Source organism: Wolffia australiana, chromosome 6 (genome assembly GCF_029677425.1).
Source record: "Wolffia australiana isolate 7733 chromosome 6, ASM2967742v1".
In the NCBI taxonomy this organism is placed as follows: Eukaryota; Viridiplantae; Streptophyta; class Magnoliopsida; order Alismatales; family Araceae; genus Wolffia; species Wolffia australiana.
The window spans coordinates 12,935,623-12,960,403 of NC_135840.1; the positions used below are offsets into that span (position 1 = coordinate 12,935,623).

A 24,781-nucleotide genomic window follows, 5' to 3' on the forward strand; every position below is an offset into this window, starting at 1 on the left:
CCATTGCATTGGTCTAGGACTTGATTACATCGTCTTGCTTGAGTTGTCTTCTTTAATAATAAGGGTACATAATATCATCTTGACTACTCAATAAGCTTCATGGACTTGTTGTAACTTAGTTAGGCCGAGTTATGATATCATGATTGGGAACTCATAGGTCAAAATCAAATTACAATTGTCTGAACCCATGACATCTTTGATGTTTGAGGGCTGCTTACACAACTGTTACTTGAATCAATTAATGGATATTGTGTTGTCATTTAGCCAAATCACACCATGTTTTATTTAATTTCATTAAATAAAATATTTACATTCATTATTATTATGCGTGATGTTTATCATAAAGTTCATAAATACGTGTAGTGACATAGTGAATTATGATGAGATCATGATAAAGTGATCACTAGCCTTTAAACATGTATTTAAAATACTCCCATTTGATGGATAGTCAAGATGAACATCAAATTATCCGAGTATAAAAATACTAGCTGATCCTAATTATACAATAAGTATAGTTGATCATGTGGCTATTAGTGTGGGGACACTAAGGACATATAGTGGTGCTCTTCGGAGAAAGAGTTCACTGAGTTGATATGTACGAATCCCTCAATGGTATTATACCTTAAAGTCATTCAGGTTGATTCATGCCACGGTTGTATAAGTGATCCGCTGACCTGAGACACCAAGGACATCTCGTGAGTGGACGACTACGTTTTGACTGACTTACAAGCATCTAATCATGGAATTCAAATATGTTACACATCAGATGTAGTAAGAAGCTTATAGAGATGATTGAGTGGTCAAGACGTGATCATCTGCCCTTGGTATAAGAGGAGATGGACTCGAGGAAGACGATGCAGAAAAATTCATGGCTAGGGTAGAGAGGATACTAAAGGAGTTCTCCTATTATGCATCAATCAAATGACGGATTAGGGTTTGACGATAAACCTCACCTAAGTCGTTTGAGAGTCTCCAGGGGATGATGGATTGTACGTACATGGTAGCTGATGACAGTAAAGGTTCCATAAGAGGGTTCAACACTACTTGGTGTCTTCTAGAGCAAGAGGTGTAGTTTGGCACCCCATGTGCTAGAAACTTAAACTATCAATAGGTTAAATCGATCTTTCTTTAGTTAATCTATATTTTGACATAGTAATTAATAAGATTGATAAATAATTATTATTGTTCCACTAAAGTTATTAAATAGAACAATACATGGGCCTAGAGGGTCACACACACAAGGTCATACGGGCATTGGTAAATATATTTTATTTTTAGGACTTTTCAGCAAAAATCTTAAGTGAAATTTGAAGAGGGAAAGGGCTCTCATGTCAAGCACCCATGCAAGCCATATTTGAGATCCTCTCCCCTTCTCCATTATCTTCTCCACTCATCCAAGGAGAGTTTCTTCATGGTGAGAAGATCTTCTAGATTTTCAACAAGAGTTGAAGAAGAAGATGTGGAGATACAAGCGCCGAGTGATAGCGTGGATACTTCTACAGGCCGGGCGTTTGAACGACTTTAGAATGATCTCGAAGCGGCAAAGTCAAGGGCAGAACGAGTTCCCCAAAAGCTTCACTCAATGTATGATTTTGAAGATTGATCATGAATATATCGACACACGTCCGCATCCACGGAATTGTGTCTTCCATGGATGAACCAAGGTACAAAACCCAACACTAAGTCGTTCAAGAGTCTCACGCGTATGATAGAATATACATATATAGTAACTGATGACGATAAAGTTTTCATGAGAGAGTTTGAACATTACTCAGTATCTTCTAGAGCACGAGGTGCAGCTTGGCACCCGACAGGCTGGAAATTTAACCCATCAATTGGATTAAATCAATCATGAGTTAATTAATCAATCTGTCGATATATTTAATTAATAAGGTTGGTCAATAATTTTTTTGGGCCACTAAAGTTATTAAATAGAATGATACATGGGCCTAAAGGGTTACATGCATAAATAAGATCATAGCGGTATTGATGCATATATTTTACTTAATAGGTTTTTCGAGAAAAACTTAAGTGAAATATAAATAGGGAAACAAACATTTTAGGCACCCAGGCCAGCCAGAATTGAGAGCCTCCCCTTTTATCCACTCCACCACTCAACCAAGGAAAATGTCTCCATTGTGACAAGATCTTCAATATTTTCAAGGAGAGTTGAAGAAGAATAAGTTGAGACCCAAGATCAACGTGCTCGCGTGGATACTTTATGAGGTTGGGCACATGAACAGCTTCAAAATAATCTCATAGTGGTCCATTCAAGGGTGGAACAAGTTCCCCATAAGGTACATATGATGTATAATTTCATAGATATGTTTTGAATCCATAACACGCTTCCGCATTCATGGGAACTATGTTTTCAATGATTGAACTATGGCACTGAACACAACATCAACTTGATTGATAGTTTGGTATAATACTATTTAGCAAGTGATATTATTAAATTAAATGAAATCCATAAGGGATGTAGTATTAATAGCTTAATATGATAATATGTATATATTAATTTGCATTAATATGCTTGCTACGAAGCCTAAAATGATTAAACCTATTTTCGACTGATGTTTTAAATTTTTTATAGACTTTAACGATATATCTAAATAAGATAAATTTTGAGTCGTGATTTGGTTTTTTTCTGAAATTTTGAACATTTTAATCATCAAGATACAAAATTTCTAACTTAGAATGTATATATTCCTATTTTTTGTTTATACTTAATTTGATATGAATTATTAATTCAGTTTTGGATTTTATTTCCCATGTGTCACCTGCTTTTATAGGATTGATTGAAGAATAACCAACTGATGATTACAGTTAATGACTGGCATCAGCCCCTCATTAAAAGCAAAATGATTATGACATCACGATTAGCAATGTCATAGTGTCATTTAATGCCAATGACAATCTCTTCGGTTTTTTTAATCGCAGGATGATGTGGCCCAATAAAGAAAATATGACCTTTTTAGAAAATAATGCATGCGTGGACCAAGTCTGTCTAATCGTAAAAACCTGATTTTTAATTCTATTACTCATGTGACACACATGTCTCACTATTTCATTGGTCCTATTAAGGAAAAAAAGCTGACGGAGCACGTAATGATACAGTGCCTTGTCACACATCCTTATGTTATTTAATATTATTATATATTTGTATTCCTAGCCTTTTTTCCCTTTTTAGTATGTGACATATGGCTTAAGGAGAAGTGCAATCGAAGATGACGTTAGACAATCCCCAATCTATAAATAGAGTGCCCAATCTTTGTAAAAAAATCTTTAAGCCCACTTCCTCTTAGATAGGCAGATAAAAAGAAAGTGAAGTTTTGAAATTCCGTCAGGAGTGTTCTTGGTGTCTTGAGTGCTTAGAGAAGGTCAACAAAGAAGTGGAGAGGGTGATCTTCATCTGAAAGAAGCCTTGAAATTGACGGAACATAGTGATCTAAGGTTAGTCGTATCTTACATTGATAATTCTTCAAGATATCTATTTTAGATAGATCATATCCATCGTCAGTGTCCACCATCATCCATCACCATCTAAAACCACATCATGTGTCATCTGCCACCCACATAATATATCACCCACAATATTGAGATCTCGTCAAGTGTTTCCTTCTCTATCCACCCAGTAAACCTCAATTTGACATCTTCCTCCATCTTATTACTCACTCATTCTGTACATCCACATCCTTCATTCCAATGTCTCACTCCATTATCTCCATCACGTCTCATTATCAAACCATTTTTTCCTATATTAAACCCTAATTTGAATATTATACCATAAATCAGATATTTATTATTATTTTTTTTCCTTAGTTATTCTCCTGTCTTATCATCTCTTTATGTCTTCCTCCATCCCACTCTCATGTTTTGAATCGCTTCATTCATGATCCTCTATCTCCTCTCATGGTAATAATCTAGTTATACTTATTAATAGTTATTATCTCTATCGCTAATCACCATCTTCATCTTATTGCTAGTTCTTATCCTATATTTATCCCTTCTCATTCTATTATAATCACCTATCAAGAGAGGTAGTGCCCTAAGATTTTTTCCTTTCGGAGATGACCCATACTCATCCAATATATAGTGCATTCAGGTGAGTATTGATAAACTCAAAATTTGAGTAAGAATTACATTGTTGAGAATTTGAGTTTAATCAATAAAGTTTATAAAATTATACCCTTAAATTATTTAACTAGCTAGTGACGAATAACAATCGTCTCCACAAGGGACGTATATTAGGGAAAGTACAATCTCAATTGGGTGAAGCAAAGATGAGAGTGAACGATAAGATGAGAGATGCGTAAATAGGGTTTTACTAATTAGGGATTTAGAGGGATGAGAATGGGAAGGGAGATGGTATCTTGATGTCATCATGGTAGCAGCGTGGTGGGTGGTGGATACGGTGAATGGTGTAGAGATATTGAAATAAGATGATGAGTGAAGTAAGGGGATAGTAATGTTGGCTCAAATGGGAAAGGTAGAGGTACGTGATAATTTCATGATGGTGTAAGAGGGGGTGTGAAATGGGTGAGAGTGGGTGATACAAGATGATGACGGAGTCGATGTAGGGTGGAAAATGATGAATATGATGGGTGAAGGTGGTGGATGAAGAAGATGATTAAACTAACTAAATGTGTTGGGCAAGAGTGAGAGAGAGAGGAAGATTAATAGATCGACAGAGAGAGAGTGAGGGGGAAAGAGATCGATAGCGAGAGAAAGGGAGAGGGAGAGAGGGAGAGGGAGACCAAAAGGGGGAGAGAAACAGAGAGATTGACCAATGATAGAGGGAGAGAGGGATAGGGAGAGAGAGAAGGAGATCCAAAGAGGGAGACAGGGAGATTGACCAAGAGAGAGAGAGTGTTTGAAAGAGGGAGAGAGATATTGACCGAGACAGGGAGTTCAAAAGAGGGGAGAGGAGAGATATTAACAGAGAGAGAAAGTTAGAGAAATGGTGAGAGGGAGGGTGATCAAAAGAGGAGAGAGATTGACCAAGAGAGAGAGAGAGAGATAGAGAGAGATTGAAAGAGAGAGAAAGATATTAATAGAGATATTGACTGAGAGAGGGAGAATGGGAGAGAGGGAGGTAAATTGAAAGAGGTAGATAGAGATTTCCAAAGAGAGAGAGAGGCAAAGGGAGAGCGAGAGAGAGACGGAAAGAGGGAGAGCGAGTCTGAAAGAAAGAGCTTGTGTGTGTTGGAGAGAGAGGAAGACCGTAAGAGGGAGAGGAGGGCTGTTAAACAGCTGGGCAAGTTGATGGTTACCCTAATGGGTGTTGTTAGACCCTAACTAGGTGGCATTCTCTGCCCAGAGGCCTGTGTGCTTATTGGGAGGGTGTGTTTGTTGTGGACTCACCATCTGTAATGACTGAGTTCTATTTAGTGCTATGACGCACTAAGGGGGGTGACACCCAACTTGATTTTTCAGGCCATCGGCCCCCTAGTGGTGACACACTACGGATGGTACGCGTGCCCATTCTTGCTTAGGGGGACATGTCAAGTGAGATCTGCGTGGGCTGACCAGAGCGCGCGCAAGGGCGCCAAGCGCCGTGCGGGGGTGTCAACGCCTCGTGTGAGCGAGCGCCACGTGGGAGCCCCAAGCGCTGTGCAAAAGCGCAAAGCACCGCGCACGGCCACGCGATGCACAGGCCACGTGGCAGTGCCAGTGTGCAACACACGGAGTTGTGCAGGGAGCCGCGCAACGGTAGAGTGGACATCGCGCACACCGCGTGTGCAGGGTGCGGGGCGGGAGATATCACATTAAGAGACTAAGAAAATTGGTGCATAGTGAGCGTCGAGACGGCATTGGGGCGCATGGCGACCCCGCGCGTAGCGTTGGGTGCATGGCGCCCAGCTTGGGGAGCTGAGCACGGCGGCGTCCAAGCGAACCAAGCAAAAGGTGTCAGCGTGGATGGTGTAGCGTGTGCGATCGTCTAGAGGCTGGGGTGGCATGTGTGATTGCCATGCCCACAGGGCATGACGCCTGTGTTGGGTTCTAGAGGCTTTAACATGGATGAACAAAACAAAACATTATGAAGCGGAAGCCTTGAACGGAATCTAACGACATTGAAAAAAACATTAAACGAAGTACCTTTGCACGAATCTGTAGTGTAGACGAGTCGAGCTGCTCAAGTGTGCAGCCTCTAGACATATCCATGTGATCCTCGACACATCGGATCTCCTTCCCGTTGACGAGCCCCGTTCTTTCTCCGTCGGCGTCGTTACATCGTCCCAATCACATCAGGGATGGAGAGGGGGTGTGGGGAGAGTGGAGAAGAAGGGGAAAGGCCCCTGAACAATTCTGGCATGGATGAATTTCATTCAGGGCCTTCCCCTATTTATATTAAGTGGGTATTTTTTATAAAACTCCCAAAACTTAAGTATATCTTTCGACGTCTAAAAGACCATTCGCGTGTGACCCTCTAGGCCCATGTATCAGTCTAGTTAACGACTCCAACGGCCCAATAACCTTTATTGGCCTTCGAAATTAATTAACTATATCATCATATAGATTAATTAATGTCAGATCGATTTAACCCAATTGATAGGTCGAGACTCCGACACGTGGGGTGCCAAGCTACACCTCGTGTCCTAGAAGATACACTCATGGAACCTGTTCGTCATCGGTTACCATATATGTGTAACCCTCATCCACTTGACGCTCCTTGGACGACTTAGGGTATGGTCAACTGTGAAACCCTAATCGATCATTCGAGTTAGTACTGATGCATTCAGAAATCATCGGAGAACTCTTCTCTGATATTTCACTACCTTGGCCAAGGACTTCGTTGCATCATCTTCCTTGAGTTGTCACCTCTTATACCGAGGGTGGATGATCCCATCTTGACCACTCAATCGCCTTCATTTACTTATTGATGCACTCGAACTAAGATCGTTTAGAATCTCATGATTAGAGACTCGTTGGCCATAACCAAAGTACAACCGTCCGTCCACAAGACGTCTTTGGTGTCTCAGGTCTAAGGACCACTTACACAACCGTAACGTGAATCAACCTGATTGACAGTTCGGTGTAATACCTTTCAGGGATTCGTACAGATCAATTCAGTGAACTCTTTCCACTAAAGAGCACCCACTATCTATCCTTAGTGTCGCCCACTATCTATGGGATCGGCCATACTCATCATATGAGTGATGCTAGATAGTGCAATTCTATCCGGACACTTCAATGTCCTTCTCGCGTATCCTTTGAATAAGAATGTTTATAACACATGCTTAAAGACTAGTGGTCTCCGTATTATGATCTCATCATAATTCACTAAGTCCAATCATGTATTCATGGACTTCATTATACGCATCACACGTGTAGTATAATGAATATGTTCTATTAATAAACATAAAACGAGATGTGGAATGTGTGATTGGCTTGTCGGCCACATATATTTCCATCAGCCTGGACGGGGGGCAAGTGTGTAGCAGCGGTGCCAGCGGGGGCGCGCGTGGAGTTTTGGGCCTCAAGGTGTAGTGGTGCCCCTACCAAGGCGCAAGGCGCCTCGTCTTGTTACTTTGATATCAATCTTGTTCTTTCCCATGCAATGTTCAAGACTACAAAGTAACACTTTTATGATATCAATGCAATGACCCTATTCCTCAACGGGGCTTGATACATACAATATTTTAGTGCTGAATGATATAATTTATTTCTATTTTACATGAATTTTCTAATAATAATCTTATATGAAAGATCATTTAGCATGTATTTCATCGTATGCACTAAACGCACACGGATCCTTAGTCTTCTCCATTTTTTTTATGACCTTACTTGACTCAATGAGTCAAGGGGAATGAGTATAATCCTTCTTTGAGAATTTCAGGATCCAGGTTTCAAAAGATTTATGGGCTATGTGGAGAAGTTTGGATGAGCTTAGTCACATATCAAGAAGCATCAAAGAGAAAATTGAGTTTATGGAATGGGCCTTTCATCCCATAGAAGCCCAACAAGAGAGTAACCCAAAACTCAATTGTTTATTGAAGAGAATGGAAGCTTTAATATGATTAGAGGAGCCATCTACACCAGGATTCAAGTGGAAAGAAGATCTGGCCATCCGAAGCCTTGAGAAATCCAAGGGTTCTCCTTCCTCCAATCTATTTTCCTATATAAACCCTTCATTACCAATGTAACCGTCATTCTTGTTCAACCTAAATCATAGATTTAGTGGCCTGAGAGCAGTTGTTCTTGAATCCATTCACCTTTGTGAGTGCCTGAGAGAGTTGAGGGCGTCCAAAGCAGAATTTGCTGGAGAAAGAAGAGAAGTTTCGCTAGCCTTGGGCCCTTGCGGGTGTGACAAAGAGGCCAGTTTCCTTCTCATCTTTCAACCCCTTTTCCTCACTGTTTTTCTGCAGGTTTTCTTCTGGAGGAAGCCTATAACCAGAGGAACATTCACCCAAAATTTCGTAGTCAAATTTGTTCTAGGTTTTGATCTAGGGTAACCGCAATATACCCATTTCATCACAAATCGCAGCCCACTAAGGGCCCAAAAATGCCCAAATTTGTGCGGTGACATGCACGATTTTTTGGACGTTTTGGGGCGTTTCCTTTGTGCGAAAGTTTCGTGCACCTTCTCTGCACAAAACCCTGGTAGACTGACCCTTCTAAAGGTCAGTTCAAACTGATTTTTAAAATTCGTTTTAGGATTTGTTGTTCGAAGTTTTTCCCACACCTCAAATTGACAAGAAAATTCTGATTTTTGTTATTTCTTTGATCTTTCAAAGAAAGATCTCAGCTTTCTTTTAAATCAATCTTAAATCCAACTTCTGTGGTTTTATCCAGGCCTGAATTATCCATCCAGAAGTACTTTATAGTAAAGAAAATAAGATATTGAGACAATCCTTCACTAATTTTACCTAGCTCTTTGTGGATCGACCCTTTCTCACCATGTGTGGAAGGAAGTATAAATTTGTTGTGTGAATTCAGATTCTTCCACCCTTTCAACCACACATAATTTCATCATTATTTAACATAAATTCTGAATTCATCAGGGCTGCGTCCCCTTCCTTTCCTCTAACCTCTCCTATGAATTCTTAAGCTATTGCAAAAGACTTCCGCTGTAAGAGATCAAGGCTGCTCGAAGCACTGAGGCTGGCATGCACCAGATTTGAGCAATTGTCCTAGGTCAGGATTTGATAGCGTTACAGATAGCATTATGACATAGACAGAATGTAAGAGGCATTTTTATTTCCTATTTTTTGAATATTTTTTGTTTTTATTTTATGTCCAAACGTCACAAAGGTGAAGGCTCTAAAAGCCCCCTGCCTTGACGTAAAAGTTGGTGAAATTCGAATATATTAAGCCTCGTTTTCACCCTTCGAGTGGCTTGTGGCTCGTTATTGCTATTGTGCCAAGGCTCCCCCCTCCTCTCACCTATAGCGAGCCATATCCATTCCTGCCATCCTCGTCAACATCTCCAAGTAGTATTTTCCTTCATTGTCTCCACTACTGCTCCCCATTGTCATCTTGATTCGGGGGGGGGGATTGAGAGAGAGAGAGAGGGAGACAGATAGAGAGAGGGAGTATGAGAGATGGAGAGGAGAATGAAGAGAGAGAGATTTTGAGAGAGAGAGAGAAACTGACAGAGAGAGGGAGTATGAGATATGGAGAAGGAAATGAGGAGAGAAAAGGAGTTCGAGAGAGAGAGACGGACAGAGAGAGGGAGTCCAGGGAGAGAACTGAAAATGTAAAAAAATTAAACAATAAGTGCCGGTGTGTTCTTTCATCATATGTGATGGGCACTTTGTCTAGTGATGGAACAAGGAGGGGATGACTGCTCTAGTGAAAGGTTAAAAAAATGAGATGAAATTTCCAAAATCCTGGGACGCATGACTGCTCCATGTCACACTCTTGTTTGTCACCACTCGTCATCCATCGCGTCACGTTTGAGGCGTCATGTCCCAGACATGTCGTTCCCTAGCCGTGGCATGCTATTTTTTGTGGCGGCATGATAGAGAAAGGATGGTGCAGCAGTGGTACAGAACAATGGGGCAGCAAGGCGATTGTATGAAGGAACTAACCTGACATTTTTATGATACCATGTTGACTATTAATCATGTCAGGCAAACAAACCTACTAAAAACAATTAATATGTTAAATAATACATGCATAAAATATAGGAGAAAGTCAGAGAGAATAGTCCATCTAATAAGTGAGTGGAAATAAGTGCAAAAGGATGGACGAATAAATAAAAAGCATGAGGTTGAAAAAAATGAATAAGTTTTTGGAGAACTATCCTCATAAAAAAAAATTAAATATAAAAATTGAATTATAAATATAAGTTAATATCTCAACATTTAAAACACATATTGTAAGTCAATGATAGAATGTAATCTAACAGAAAACTCGTCAATCCTTCACCTTTCAAATTAATCCAAAGAAATTGTTTGAGGCTGCATGATATGGGATGTATTAATAAAATTCATGTTCAAGATTAAGAGAAAAAATACTTTTGGAGAAAGACGAACTGAGAGAAGAGGGAAATGAAAGGTTTTAAGTTTTGTCATAACCGTTATGATAAGAAGAACAATGTAAATGGTTATTATTTGATAATATTAGTTTAATATAAAATTATAATACCAAACTACCTAATTATCAGTTTAAGTATTGAAAATCCAATACTTTGAATAAATTTATCTTTAAAATTTTGAATTATTCATGTATGAAATATAATATAATAAATTATTTATAACATCTCATTTTCTATGACATCCATTTTATACCATGAATGAATGGATGGAAAGCTTTTTAATAACACATCAATGTACGTCATTCTTGAATGAAATATGAGTTGGTATATGTTTCGTACTCAAATCAAATGATTAAACCATTATGACACTAGTCGTCCATATGCCGTTCTATTACGGCTTCAGAGAAATGTGGAGAAGTGGAATCTTTCTTTGATGAAACTTAAGAGAATGATATGTTCCCCTTAAGGTGCCCATTCCCAACAAACACCAGAGAAGAGGATTTGTAAAGTTACGTTTGTATTATGATGAGAGATAAATATATCATCTGTAATGGGATGGTTTTTTAATGGTGTGTCCAGAACATTATCCTTATAAAATATCATAATTCAAAGCACAAGTATCATGAGTTCAACTATGATGTAGATGATACAGAAAAAAAATAGTGATGCATCCAGTTTCATTTTAGCAGACTTCCAATCTGTTAAAATTTTATTCACAAAAAATAAAGAGGGATATTGAACGAATTTGTGAAAGATAATCAAGAGGAGCATCAATTTTAGTGGGATTATTGCCATAAATACAACCTTCACATGGACTGATTATCCTCTCCCCCAAAATTGTTCAAATTTTTAATATTTTAAGTCATCTTTAAATAAGAAGAAATGATATAAATATGTAAGGGTAATTTTCTTGCATAAGTTTCTATTAGGACGATAATTTCAGACAACTGAAAGTAGACCATCTAAAAATAAATGCTTTTGTTACTGGCCACGAAATTATTTTAATTTTTCTTGAGCACAAATAAATTGAAATAAAAATAAATCCGTATTGTAAATTAAAACTTATATAATGATATTTTTTAATATAGTAAATTTTAAATGCCAAAATTTATTTTCTTCCAAATATTAACCAAATTTTGGTTTTAAAAATGTCATATAACTCAAATTTCTCACACGAGGCCAAAAGTTAGACATTCCAAAAATATAGAATAACCAATATATTTGAGGTTATTCTAAAAAATATTACATTTAAGCATGGCATCTGATTTGAGGAAACCACGCCACTCATGCATAAAATGTGTTCAAGGTACAAATATATTTCCCATTTGTATAGTTTGTTTTAAATTTATGAATTCTCATATTTAAGCAAAGTATGTTTAGAATCAAACTGAATATTGGTTACCGTTATCTAAGACTAAAGTTTTTTTTTCGCATCAAGTAGAATATTCCCCTTTTTGGCATCCCATCCCTATTCAGGATCTACTAAAAAACTGTAATATGAACTTTATTAGGTTAATTAATGTCCTAATTATTATTTTAAATTATTTATTAGAACTTCAAAAAATTAATGTGCTCTCTATATGCTCCATGTTTAGTTTTTTGGACTTGATGGAGCTATTCGATCTGTATGTACTGATTATTGCTGGATGTATATGGTACGAATGCATAGTAATGTTGAGATATTGTATCATATATTTCTGAGTTTTAATTTGGGGAAAACACATTATAATGTTTTTCAACTGGAAGGAAGATTTTGTCCATCTATTATTTGTTGCCCCTTTTCCTCTTTCTCACGTTCCTCTCATCAGAGCTGAAAACCCTACTGCTCTTTTCTTCCTCTTTTTTCTCATTATCATTTTACCCGTGGCCGGCTTCCTCCTGTTCTTCACCATGCTCTTCAAATGAGAAAATTTGCATATTTATTTTAATGGCGTTAGATACTTTCAGTGGATCTTGTAAATACTTGTACGCACGGAACATTGATCTTCCCTACCTCTTAACTATACACAGCAATTTGTTGTAATTTTTAAAACTTTCAAATACAATATCTGAATAAGAATACATAGCAGTATTAACTTAAAGATCATGCATTTACAGTTTCCTCAAGCCCCTGTACAAATTCCTGTGACCATACAAGTGAACATTTCGGACTATAATTTCATAATTTTATATCAACCACTATTTTAATTTTATCACTATCCAAACATTTGAAAGGTTCATAATCACCAAGAAATCTAAAATCATTGTTCATGACATTAAAATAAATTTTAATCTCTTCTAATCTTAACCTATATTTCTCATCAAGGGTCACTGAAGAAAAAAAGAGAAGAATGTAGGAAATCAAGGCCTGATAGAACCAAATCTGGCCCTCAAATTCTCCCAGCTGCGTTTAACCAGTAGCAATCTGGGATCGTCCGCAGGGATGTCCCTTTCCTGCGGAATAGGGAAGAAAAAGTTTAGGATTTAATCAAATATGAAGCATCGGAAATTCAAAGAATATTCAGCTGCATCAAGGAATCGATGCGATGTCTGAGGTATCATATACAGCGCTGTCATTTCCAACATAAATATTTTAAATTATATTTTCTGTTTCATCAACGGTCTACGATGGTATTGGAATTTAAGAAACCAAAATTACCACCTATCTCTATCAACCTATCAACCTATCTGTCTGGCTGTCTGTGTGTGTCTCTCTCTCTATCTTTATATCTATATATTTATCTCCATCTTACTCTCTCTCTTCATCTCTCTCTCTTCCAGATAGTAATCTGTCTTAATCTACTTATCTTGCTATCTCTATCACATCTATCTTGCTCTCTCCATATCTTTCTACATATCAAATCTATCTATCTCTCTCTATCTTTCTCGCTCTCTCTCTCTCCATATTTTTCTATATATCTATCAATATTCTTCAATCCGTCTTGCTCTCTCGCTATCTTTCTATATTTATATATATATCTCCCGATAACGCTCTCTCCATCTATCTTTCTAAATATCTATATATGTATCTATCTATCTCTACATCTCTCTCTCTATTAATCTTGCTCTCTCTATCTTTCTATCTATCTCTATTTATCTCTCTCTCTCTCTCTCTCCACCTCTATCTATATATCTCTATATATTTAAACATACAAAATTTGATTCTTCAAAAAGAGGATTCATTGTGCACCTTCAAGCCATTGTAGTATGCATCACAAGCGGCGAAATTCACTGGAACTTTTCGGCTTTGCATCAAATCCCACACGTAGTTTGCAGTTGTATAGCCACCAGTCTGCAGATAGTGATGGCCTCGTAAGGAATATGAAATTTTAAAAACAATTCCTTGAAATCGCCTGATACACTGATGCGAAGGGTAACTAATTTTTCGATCTAAGATTTAACTGTAGCGTTTTAAAATGGATTTTTCCCGTTGACCTGGGTTAAATTCTTTGGCATTGAGGATTCATGGATTGGGGTTTATCATTAAATATTCTTGGTCTTGTCGCATAAATGATTCTAATAGAAACTGGAGTTACATGGATCGAACAGTTCACGATTTAAAATAATAGAATAAATCTGCAAGAATATATTTATGGTGTAGAATTAATATTTATGGTGAAAATAGAGAATATATTTCCTCAAAAATCTAGAACGAAAGAGAGCTCTATAGAAAAAATGCTTCATTCAACACTCTTATAGGAGAACACATCATGAAGAACAGTCTTAAAAAAAATGTGATAATGTGGTTTCAAAACTTCCGACATTTTTTCAGATAATGACCATGGTGTGTTTTAAGGTTTGCACACTAAAAGGGATTTTGTCTTCGTCATCGTCGTCGTCATCCATGCATCTTACAAGAACAACGATGACAAAGTCAACACATGGATGAAAAATGACGAAGATGATGATGACAAAGTAAACACAGATGAAAATGACAATGATGACGATGACAATGACAGTCTTTGGTAACCGGATATCATGACCATGACTACAACGACAATTATTAAATGCTCCATCTTTTTTTTTTAATTATTCAATGCTCTATCTTAGATTGAAAAGCAATGGACGATGATGGCGATGATGATGACTTTTCTAAGAGATCAAATGATGATGATGATTCTGCGTCAATCAATGGACAACAGTGGCTCTTGGAAACCAGATAAGAATGACCATGACAATTCGCCAAACCTTGAGTACTTTGATTTACCTTTTCTCCGGATGCAGCAAGGAGGAGGTCGTTCCCCATCTTAGCATTCAAGAAAAACCCTTTGCCATTCATCTTCTCCTGTAGAAACGGGGAAATTTAACTTGATCAGAACGGAAACCCAAACAAAAAGCATAAAAAATTCACGGTTACCAATGTTTCTTGTGCAACTTTCATGCCCTTCTCGGAGTAACCTTCCATCGCTGCCTCAGCCAACGCCTACAGAAACAAAGAAATTAGATAAATTTTATTTCTAAGAATTCCAGAAAAATAAGAAAATTTTGGGAAAGTTCACCAGAACATTATGATTGAATTTTGGCTCAAGAGTCTATGGAAATATGGATGAGTTAAATGCATATGTTTACACTGATAAATACATGTGATCCTAATGTACATTCTAATGGAATTGTGTGATGACAACATGTCGTCACACAAATTACATGTGATAAGTACATGTTTTCTAAAACAGAAATCAAATGTCATCACGCAAATGATCGTGTGAACCACAAATCAGATGCGCTTAAAGAATATTAAAACTTCTGATTATTAAAGCTTACCGTACCACATAGAAATCTGCTATTGCCGGCCTTGAGCTCAAATGATCCTCAAGTGTCTGAACACTGCGATCAACATCCCCGGACCGTGCATAGCACCTGATCCATGAAAAAAACAGAACTATGCTAAATATCTGTCTTCTATGTTTGGCATGTCTCAATGGTGTTGTCGACCACTGTTGATGAAGGTCTCCTCCACCTGAAACCCTGGTCCGTTCATCTCTCTCTCTCTCTCTCGCGTTTAACCATAAACGAATAGAGAGCGGATTTTGAGAAATGAATACTTCGTTGTTGTTTCTGAGAGAGTTCACTGTTTAAATACTGCGAGCACACAACAGAGATGGGATATCCGATAGCCCATAACTGATAGACATAAGGTATATAAATAAAGATACAACGCACGATGCAAATAAAGAAATAATGGGCTTCTCGGCTGGTGGACGATGACTTGGGACGTTAATGATTGGTTAATTAATTGATGATGATGGCGTCACCTCAAATGGCCATTAATGTCAATATCAACTGTCCAGGGCACCCGTAATCATCAATATCAATTTCATTGTTAATGTGATGACAGTGGTTGACGCCTGCCTCTATCTATTTGGGTTATCCTGTTCATGTTAACGCTGTTGCCAAAGTCAACAGTTCATGGCATCCAATCAATGTCATTGCCGTTGTCAAAGAGGGTCAACAACGTTGACATTGAAGGGTGCCAGACCTAGCTGCGAAAATCCGCGTTGAATTTTTGATAAAAGCAGGAAACAAGTACCTTATAGATTGCATTACAATGTACAAGTCTGGAGAGCGACCATCTTGCTTGAGAATCTCCAGTATCTTATCAAAGGTCTAAAAGATCAGAGAAAAATCATTAGAGGGCAACGAGCAGAACCAGTATGGGTGGCAAAATGAAATAACATTTCCTGCAACTCATGGTTTAGATAATTGAACAGAGTTCTGGAAATTCGAATCTTGATTACATTCGAATTGTAAAAACACACATTAAGATCAAGACGCAGGCTAGACAAATATGAGAGGACAATGATAATGATGATGAATGGATCTGATTTATTACCTAAATATGACTCTCTCTCTTTCTCGACTTCGCATCTACGATGACAGCGACGATGAGGACTGTCAGCAAGGGATCTCGTCAAGCTAATATATTTTCTTTATGTTCCTTTTATCTTATTTGTATTTCCTTTTTAAGTACTTTCTATGTATAAGTGTCTTAGGCCCAGTAAGTGGGCCTATAAGACTATGGGAACGAATTAAGGAAGTAAGTCTTTTTCTCTCCAAAACCCTAGCCGACGAATCTCTGCTGAGGAAGCTCGACCGTGAGCGATCTGGACATTGTTTCTCACAAGGACAAGTCGTCATCGTCCTTGTCCTTTGCCTGCAGCCATGATGAAGATGATGATGATGATGATCGGCATGGATGGAAATGACAATGACGAATTAATCATTGTCCTCCGATCCTCATGGAGGCTCCCTTCCTTTCATCCACCTTCCATTCGAAGGTATGCCCTCATTAAGGTACAAGCACTCCAATTCAAGGCAGCCGACTGTGACCCTTTTCTCATCATAACAAAACATTGACAAGATCGGATAAACAAGATCATAGTTGATCGGGATCTACATAAGTTTAGAATGTCTGCTGCTAGGATCTACGACTTCATTAGGTTCTTCTGAATGCGCGATGTAAAGGTAATTTGTCCTCTCAAATGTTCTACTTTGAATAAAGTAGCAGAGTATGGCATGAAACCTGCCCCTAGGACTATAACAACAGAACCTGAAAATTGAAGAGATATTCAGGAGAACCTGCTCCAACCAATCAAATAATATTTTTCAATAGACTTAAGATGCTGCTGATTTCGGACACCATTTATTGTTAAATAATGAGGCTAGGGGTATAACTTCAACAAGATTTCGGACACCATTTATTGTTAAAAATACCCAGAACTATAACTCAGCAAGAATCTGGGAGGATACTGTACCTATATTTGGCATGTCCTCCACAAAAAAGAGGCTGAGAAGAAAACGATGAGAAAAATCTCCTTAAAATTTAGTATAAGTAAAATCTCTTTTTCTTATATTTCAAATTCTCAATTTGTAAGTGTTAAAACAGAATATGAGTGATCACCCTTGAATATATGCCAATCTTGGCTGAGGAGAATACATCATGATGAACTACAGAAATCAAAGAAAAACAAACAAATGTTTTGCCAATCGTCTATGGACATGGACTGAGAGAGATTCATAAAAAAATCGCAATGTGATTCCAGAAACCAGTACACAGCAGCACTCTGACAATCTTGAAGGAGACCATACAAAGATATCATGTGACTCGCTCAATCACGGTTATTCATCAATGACGGTAAATTTTCGAACGAGATGTTAATGCTCTAGAATAAATCAACCATTGTAAATGAGGAGATCCCAGTAGAATCCGTAATAAATTACAGCCCTTTAAGTCACCTCGTAAAACTTTACCATGTCACTAAATCAAACAACACATTCCAATAAGGTGTTGACAAAACGTACTGTGAATCTCCTATCAGAATCGTAACCTTTCCATAATGTAGACAACCATAAGTTATAATGGAGAAGGATGAAGATCAATGTTGGATAATAGAACATATACCCATAACTTTTATAAATGGTTAAAAATCAAGTGAGCACATTTAGGACAAATTCTTCCTTGAAGGACACTAAAATAAAGTATGAAAGGTTGTGATAAAATTATAAGAAAAAAGAAAAATATGGTTGTCTGCATTATGGAACGAATGCATTATGATAAAATTATAAGACCATAAATTCAGGACGTGAACAAAGAAAAATACAGGATAAGTTATCCAATCTTTGGAGTCAAGCTTACTGACTTCGTTCAATGATTTCTTTTTGTTGCAATACAGGATGACATTAATGTCTGAAAGCTATCAAGAGATGGAAGCTTCTTGCAAAAAAAAAAACTGGTGGAACCGACCGGACAGCCATTTTAAGAAACATGGGCTCGATACCAAACTAATTTTAATGCCATTCAAGAAATATGAAGACACTGATACGATCCCAGATCTAGGTTTGTATCGGAGGGACAGTAGAGGACAAAATAAGATAGAAATTCCCGGGGTAGAGAGAGGTGGAATGGGAATGGTTGGGGGAAGGCCAAACTGAGGGGTAGGGATTGGCCGAGGCCGAGCCGCCTGAAGACGCGGTGAAGGAGAGATGATCACGAGGACGGGGATCTTAGTAGTAGGTGGAGCTTCGACAAGACGAGAGGGAGGGAGAAGAACCACTCAATGTCAACTTCCAGTCTGCCCTCCCTAGAGGGAGCGCTGTGCTATTTAAGGGAACATAAAACCAAACATGAAGAGAATGCCCCCAACGAGGGCTGGGGATCCTATCAGACACCACCCGGATCTGACGGACGAAACGAATTACAAATAATATTTAGAAAAATATTGTCATGTAAATCTTGCAAAACATCTTTATGTAGACGGCAGACTCAGAATTCATGAAGGCATGAGCTTCGTTATCTGTTTTTAATTAAACAAAACTTACGTTTAAAGGGGAATGATTACCTCCATACTGCGCAAATCAGCACAAGTGTTGCAGGCAACATGATAGACTGTTAACTGTGAATTGACAAATCCACGTCTATGGGCGAATTCTGCAGTAGGAATATTATACAGTTCTTCCTCTGAAACACCCATCATTACATTCTCTGCAACATCAGTGTAACCTTCAACAGATGACCAGCCCTTCGACTGATTAACTAGCTCAATGATCTTCCACACAAAAGCAAGAAACAAAACTAAGTGAGATAGAATAATCGATATTATGAGTGATGAAACATAGATATAGTACCAGACCTTTGAGTTAATATCATCTGTTAGCGGAATCTTGTTTCTATGTGCACTTATCAGTCCTGCATAGCAGAACTTGTTCAAACCAAGTCCAGCTGAGGTCATGTCACGAACAATGGCATACCTAGAACAGATGGGAATAAACAGAATAAGCATTCAAAAAATTTAGTATAAGATAAAGTTTACAGAACATCTCCACGATTTTCGTTCAGGAAATTCTCGAATCAAATAACTGTGACTTGTTATACCATATCACCCTCCTTGCCTCAAGAACTGCTCTTATATTTTTAACTCTTTCGATGATAAGCCCCACATGATATGGAAAATTTTCTAATTATCTCCTATCTTTAAACATGTGCTAAGTAACCAGAGGCCTCTACATTGCCCTCTCCATTTTTATAGTCCGGTAATGGGCCATGAGCGTAGTATGATCCTATAGCCCCAATGTTATATTCAACACTTTAGCACATTAGGGGCATTTTAGTCATTCCATATTTTAAGTTAGAATCGCACCTTTTCTCTATAAATAGATGTATCCTTCCCTTAGGAGGGCAGTCAAGAATCATGGTAAGACCAGCCACTTGGCTCACTGTCTTGATCCTGACTCCTTGACTGTTCAGCGATCGACTAACCTCGTGATTGCCTCACCATATCTTCATCCAGCGCCCAATCTGATTTCTAACCCCTGTCAATTGGTTCTCTTCTAGTCTTCAACAATTCCCATCCCCCATCATCATCAACCCCTCATCGCATCTTCATGCGACTCTTCCCTGATTGATCCCAGCCTCCTTCATTTGACATCTCTTCTGGATATTCCCGTTCTAATCTCCTACCCCAGGAACATCAATTATTCTCCTCTATCCTCCCTTCCCCAGTACAAAGCCACATCAAAGTTCTATCAGAATGAACTGTTAGTGAGATAGGCCCTATATGGCTAATGGGCCCTGTTCTATTAGCCCATTAGCCGTTACTCACATTCTCTCTCCTAGGGTACAAATACCCTTTCTCGTGTAACCTCTAAGCATGAGATTATCATTCTCCTTCTTCCTCTGGTCTCATCATCCTTCTCCATCTTCTTCCTCCTAAACTAACCTAGGTTAGGATTCCACATGAACCGTCCCATGCTGGTTTAACCTTGTTTCATTTTTTCTGTCTCTTAGTCTGGGCCAACTTATGAGTTATCCATGATGGACCCACCCTTTGTAACTGGTATTTATACCACACCCTAATTCGAGATAAGTGAGCTTTTTTCTTTCTAAACTTTAGGAGGTCTCAAGAGCTGCTGCTGAAGCAACGGCTAACAGATATCAACATTTTTCTATTGCAAAGGAAAACGTTCACAGTTAGAAGACGAGATCACATTGAAAGATGCAGTACGGATCCATAAAATATACATTAATCAATAATGATTTTCAGAGAGCTTTTACGAGTGATCAAGAAAAATTGTAAGCATTTAAATTACCATAGAAATTATAACCGATGGCATGAATAAAATAATCAAGACATGTTTCTATGAATTTAAATAGAAATATATAATATAAAGATAGGATGCATTCATACGTGGAATAATGACTTTAAAACAATATTGCTAGTGAATAGAGTAAAGGACTTTAAGGGTTGGGAGAAGGAGCGCATACACCCTATCAGTAAGTCCTGATGCCGCACAAGCATTTAGGAGACAAATGAATGTCTGGCCATTTGGTTTCACCCCGTTCACCTTCATTTCTTCCAAAAGCTTCATATGCAAAGAATACGTAAGTCAGCAGACTGAACAGGCATAAAAGCCTAAATAATTAGAAAAAAAAAAGAGAACGAAGAAAATAAAGTTAAAGTTTTGGAGAACAAAGAGGGAAAATAGCAGAAGAGGAACTGGCATAAACTTTCCAGTCAGTTACATTTAGAGCTGCATCAGCTTGCTTGCACTTCCCGCAAGTAGAAATCAAGAAATTGTACAAAGAAACCTGGAAAATGACACGGTAGACATTCAATGAGACTACGTCAAATCCATTCTTAAAGAATTTACCCTCATTAAAATGCATTAAATTATATCAATCAACAGTAAATTTTATCAAGTTAACGCATACATCAGGAAACAAACCCATTGCTTTCATCTCATCTCGGAAGTAGAAAGCATCTTGGAGTCGGCTCCCCTTCATCGTCCCAACAATCAAGCTATGAAAAGTATCCCGCACGGGCTGAACGCCATCGAGCAGCATATCATCATACACATCCCTCAGCAAGAAATTCCTGCAAAAAAACCCATCATCAAAAGGAATTTCTAGGGCAAAAATCTCAAACAAAACCAACAATCAGAGTCATTCTGCACCTTCTCTGTCCAATGAGCGAACCCAGGACGGTATTATACTCGGAGATGTTCTTGGCGTAGTTCCTTTTGTCATACTCCGGTGTGCTGGAGTATTCTGCAAGCCGTGGTGAGATGGCGAGTTCGGCCTGGAAAATCTCTCTCCGTCGGCTTCTCACTGCGAGAAGAGAAGCGATTCAGATCAAGAAATTCCTAAGAAAACAGTATAAATTCTAGTAGAACTTGGCGGAGATCACCACCGGAGACGCTCCGGAGAAGTTTGAGCATGGTTGCCGGCGGAGTCGACGCTGCCGCGATAGCTCGGCCGGAGCAGAGAGAGAGAGAGTTAGGACATTTATTTTATTGAACATTTTATATCATAATTACATTAATATTATATTATCATTTTATATGTCCGCCCGTCTGTCTCTCTTTCTACTAATATATTTATCAATCCTACTCCCAAGTTCCAACAGATTGGATTAGCAAGTTAACTATACTTGATTAACGACGGGTCAAAGAAATAAACCACGAATTAGGTCATAACAGGGGAGTATTTTTCTGATTTTGGTTGAAAAGATTGGGAATCGTAGAATAATCAGTACTGCATGTTGATCTAGAATGAAGGGTTGACCTGAATCGCGAGGATAAAAAAGAAAATTTGAATCAATTTACACTGAATTGATATATTTCATTCATTGACACGGGATAGACGTCTCAACCCCTCCGAACGGTACGTCCTGGACGTGGCGCCCCGAATGTGAAATGATGGATAACGATCAGTGACGGACGGTGACGTGATGAAAGTTTCGTTACGTCACCATCCCGTCACACGTCCACGTATTTTGGATAAATCTGTCCTGTTTGTGTCACGCGTCCCTCTTTGCGGCATCCAGTCACATCCCTGTCACCAGGCGACATCAACGTCAAGTCTGACGGGAAAAACATGGGGAGTTTTCTATGGTTTTTCTAAGGGAAATATGGAGGAGAGAAAATTGGAGAGGCATATCTCCAATTATTATTGGGCGGCATCCTTTTGCGCGCCGAATTAATGCAGGGAGTTTTCTGCGAAGTGCCAGAAAATTGAGTTAGCGATGCCACATGGCAAAATCTCGACGATTGGAAAGCTTACATATAACGATTTTTAAGCTTCTTTGGCCATTTTTAAACTTAATAAAAATACGTCATGGCCGTCATCTGTGACGGTTGTCCTGTCATGTCACCCGTGAAAGGCCCCCCATCACCATCACGTCATCATCACGCCCAGGTCATCATCCATCACCGTCATCATCACAGGCCCCTTATTTTGTCACCGTCACGTCATCCTTCACGTAGCCGTCAGCGTGACGTGTGACGTGACGGATGACGGCTGCCGTTCCCTAATAATAAATAAGGTTGTGGACAGATGACAGTATGTAATCAATTGCCGTCATCGGTCATCAATTTCGATCAGGGAATGTAAATGAAGAGATAGAGAGATGTAGATATTCAGTTAGGTCATTTATTTTATTGAAAATTTCTGTCATAAATAAGGTTATGGATGGATGAAGATATGTCATATGTTCATCCCTTGCTGTCATCGGCCATCAATTTTGACCTGGGAATGCAAACGAAGAGATAAAGCGAGGTACAGATTCAGTTAGGCCGTTTATTTTACTGAAAATTTATGTCATAAATAAGGTTGTGGATGGAAGACAATATGTCATCTGTTCATCCCTTGCCGTCATCCATCATCAATTTTAACCAGGGAATGTAAACAAAAAGATAGATAGCGTTACAGATTCAGTTAGGCTGATTATTTTACTGAAAAGTTATGTCATAAATAAGGTTGTGGATTGATGACGTTCAGTCATCCATTCGTCCCTTACAATCATCTGTCACCCATTTATTAGGGATTTGGGTTCCGATCAAATAAAATCGATAATCATTATCAAAACACAAACATCTATCCGAAATATATCCTTGGTTTGATTGATAGGAATGAGATTCGGTCCAAATAGATAAATAAAATATATTTTTTCATACAAGGTTTTTTGTTGAGTTCACTCCCAAAATTTCCAGTGATTTGATTTTCATAATCAAAAGATATCAAAATTTTATTTGAACTTTTTGAGCAAAAGAATGATTTTGAACAGTTCAAGAAAAACAATAACTCCTTCTCTCTCATCCTCCCTCTCTCTAACTCTCTTTCTCTCACTCATTCTTATTGGGGAAATAGAATCAGGAGAGCTGAGTCAGCAACTCGCCAACCACGTCAGCCATAAAGATTGAATAAGTTGAATAAAAGATTCGTCACTCAAACCTTGACACCTACCCTATACATGATAATGGGCAGGATAGTCAACTATAATCAAAGGAAAAAATCCAGTACAATCTAGCCATTATAGTCAGTTCCAACTATTACATCATAACAGCTAAAACTTATTTTTCTAACTACACAAACTATAATTACGAAAAAATCTGTCTACTCAGTAAGAGATTTTTATTCTTATCAATCTTATTAATCACACATCTTGGCGTGTTCTTCTCCTTTCTTCTCTCATCTCTCCTCTATGAACTCAAATTTAAGGTGTTCATTTATTGTCAAACTCAATATGGTGACGGTGCTTGTCTTCCTTAGTCTTCATCATGGTCTTTGCAAGGTCGAGGTTTTGGCAAAGCAGATCAAGATGGGCATCGTGGTTTTTGAGGAGAGCATCCACCACATCAATGGGGGACGGTGCAGACTCGTGTCGGAGAAGGAGGGGCGGTTCCCTGCCGTATATGGCTTGGAAAGGCATCATCTTAATGCTTGAATGGTAGGCGGTATTGTAATTGAACTCTGCCAAGTGTAACTATTGACTCCAACGTCGAGGTTGATCTCCTGAAAAACAGCGAAGGTAAGCCTCAAGGCTGCAGTTGAGCACCTCCATTTGGACGTCCGTTTCAAGATGGTATGCAGAGCTGTGATGTAGTTGAATGCCTTGGAGATGATGAAGTTCACGTCAGAAGCCACTCAAGAATACACTACCGAGGTTTGATATGATCCTACTTGAAGGGCCAGGGAGTCTGACAATTACGCCATAGAATTTGTCGGCGTCATCGCTAGCAGTGAATGGATGGTGCATGCCCAAGAAGTGTGCATACTTGTTGAGTCAATCAGTCACCACGAGGATTGTGTCAATACCCCCAGATATGGGGAGACCCTCAATGAAGTCCATATAAAATGTCCTCCGAGATGTGAATCAGTGTGGGGAGTGGTTGAAGAAGGCATGCTGGAGTCAAGTGTGATGTCTTGAATTGCTGACAAATGTGGCACGTGTTGAAAAATTCCTTAATGGTGTGTTTCATCCCTGACCAATAGAACTGTTGAATGATACGCCTGTAAGTCTTGAGAAAACCGCCATGTCCCCCCAC

General features: G+C 38.6%; 1 protein-coding gene across 2 annotated transcripts; it reads right to left on the bottom strand.

Annotated features, from left to right (window-relative positions):
- Nucleotides 1-12,716: 12,716 nt before the first annotated feature.
- LOC144704534 (Pentatricopeptide repeat (PPR) superfamily protein) lies at nucleotides 12,717-21,765 on the bottom strand. 2 transcript variants are annotated; one of them, XM_078576983.1, is made up of 13 exons: nucleotides 21,643-21,765; nucleotides 21,410-21,563; nucleotides 21,168-21,330; nucleotides 20,979-21,044; nucleotides 20,721-20,818; nucleotides 19,090-19,207; nucleotides 18,799-19,005; nucleotides 15,990-16,066; nucleotides 15,229-15,319; nucleotides 14,820-14,885; nucleotides 14,670-14,747; nucleotides 13,653-13,754; nucleotides 12,717-12,916 (listed from the first exon to the last, which is right to left on the bottom strand). In XM_078576983.1, exons 1-13 carry the CDS (start codon nucleotides 21,671-21,673, stop codon nucleotides 12,824-12,826), a joined length of 1,344 nt encoding a protein of 447 aa, XP_078433109.1. In that variant the 5' UTR covers nucleotides 21,674-21,765; the 3' UTR covers nucleotides 12,717-12,823. The 2 variants fall into 2 exon arrangements, with proteins under 2 accessions (XP_078433109.1, XP_078433110.1); XM_078576984.1 differs by having other exon boundaries at nucleotides 21,646-21,763.
- Between the last annotated feature and the right edge of the window lie 3,016 nt (nucleotides 21,766-24,781).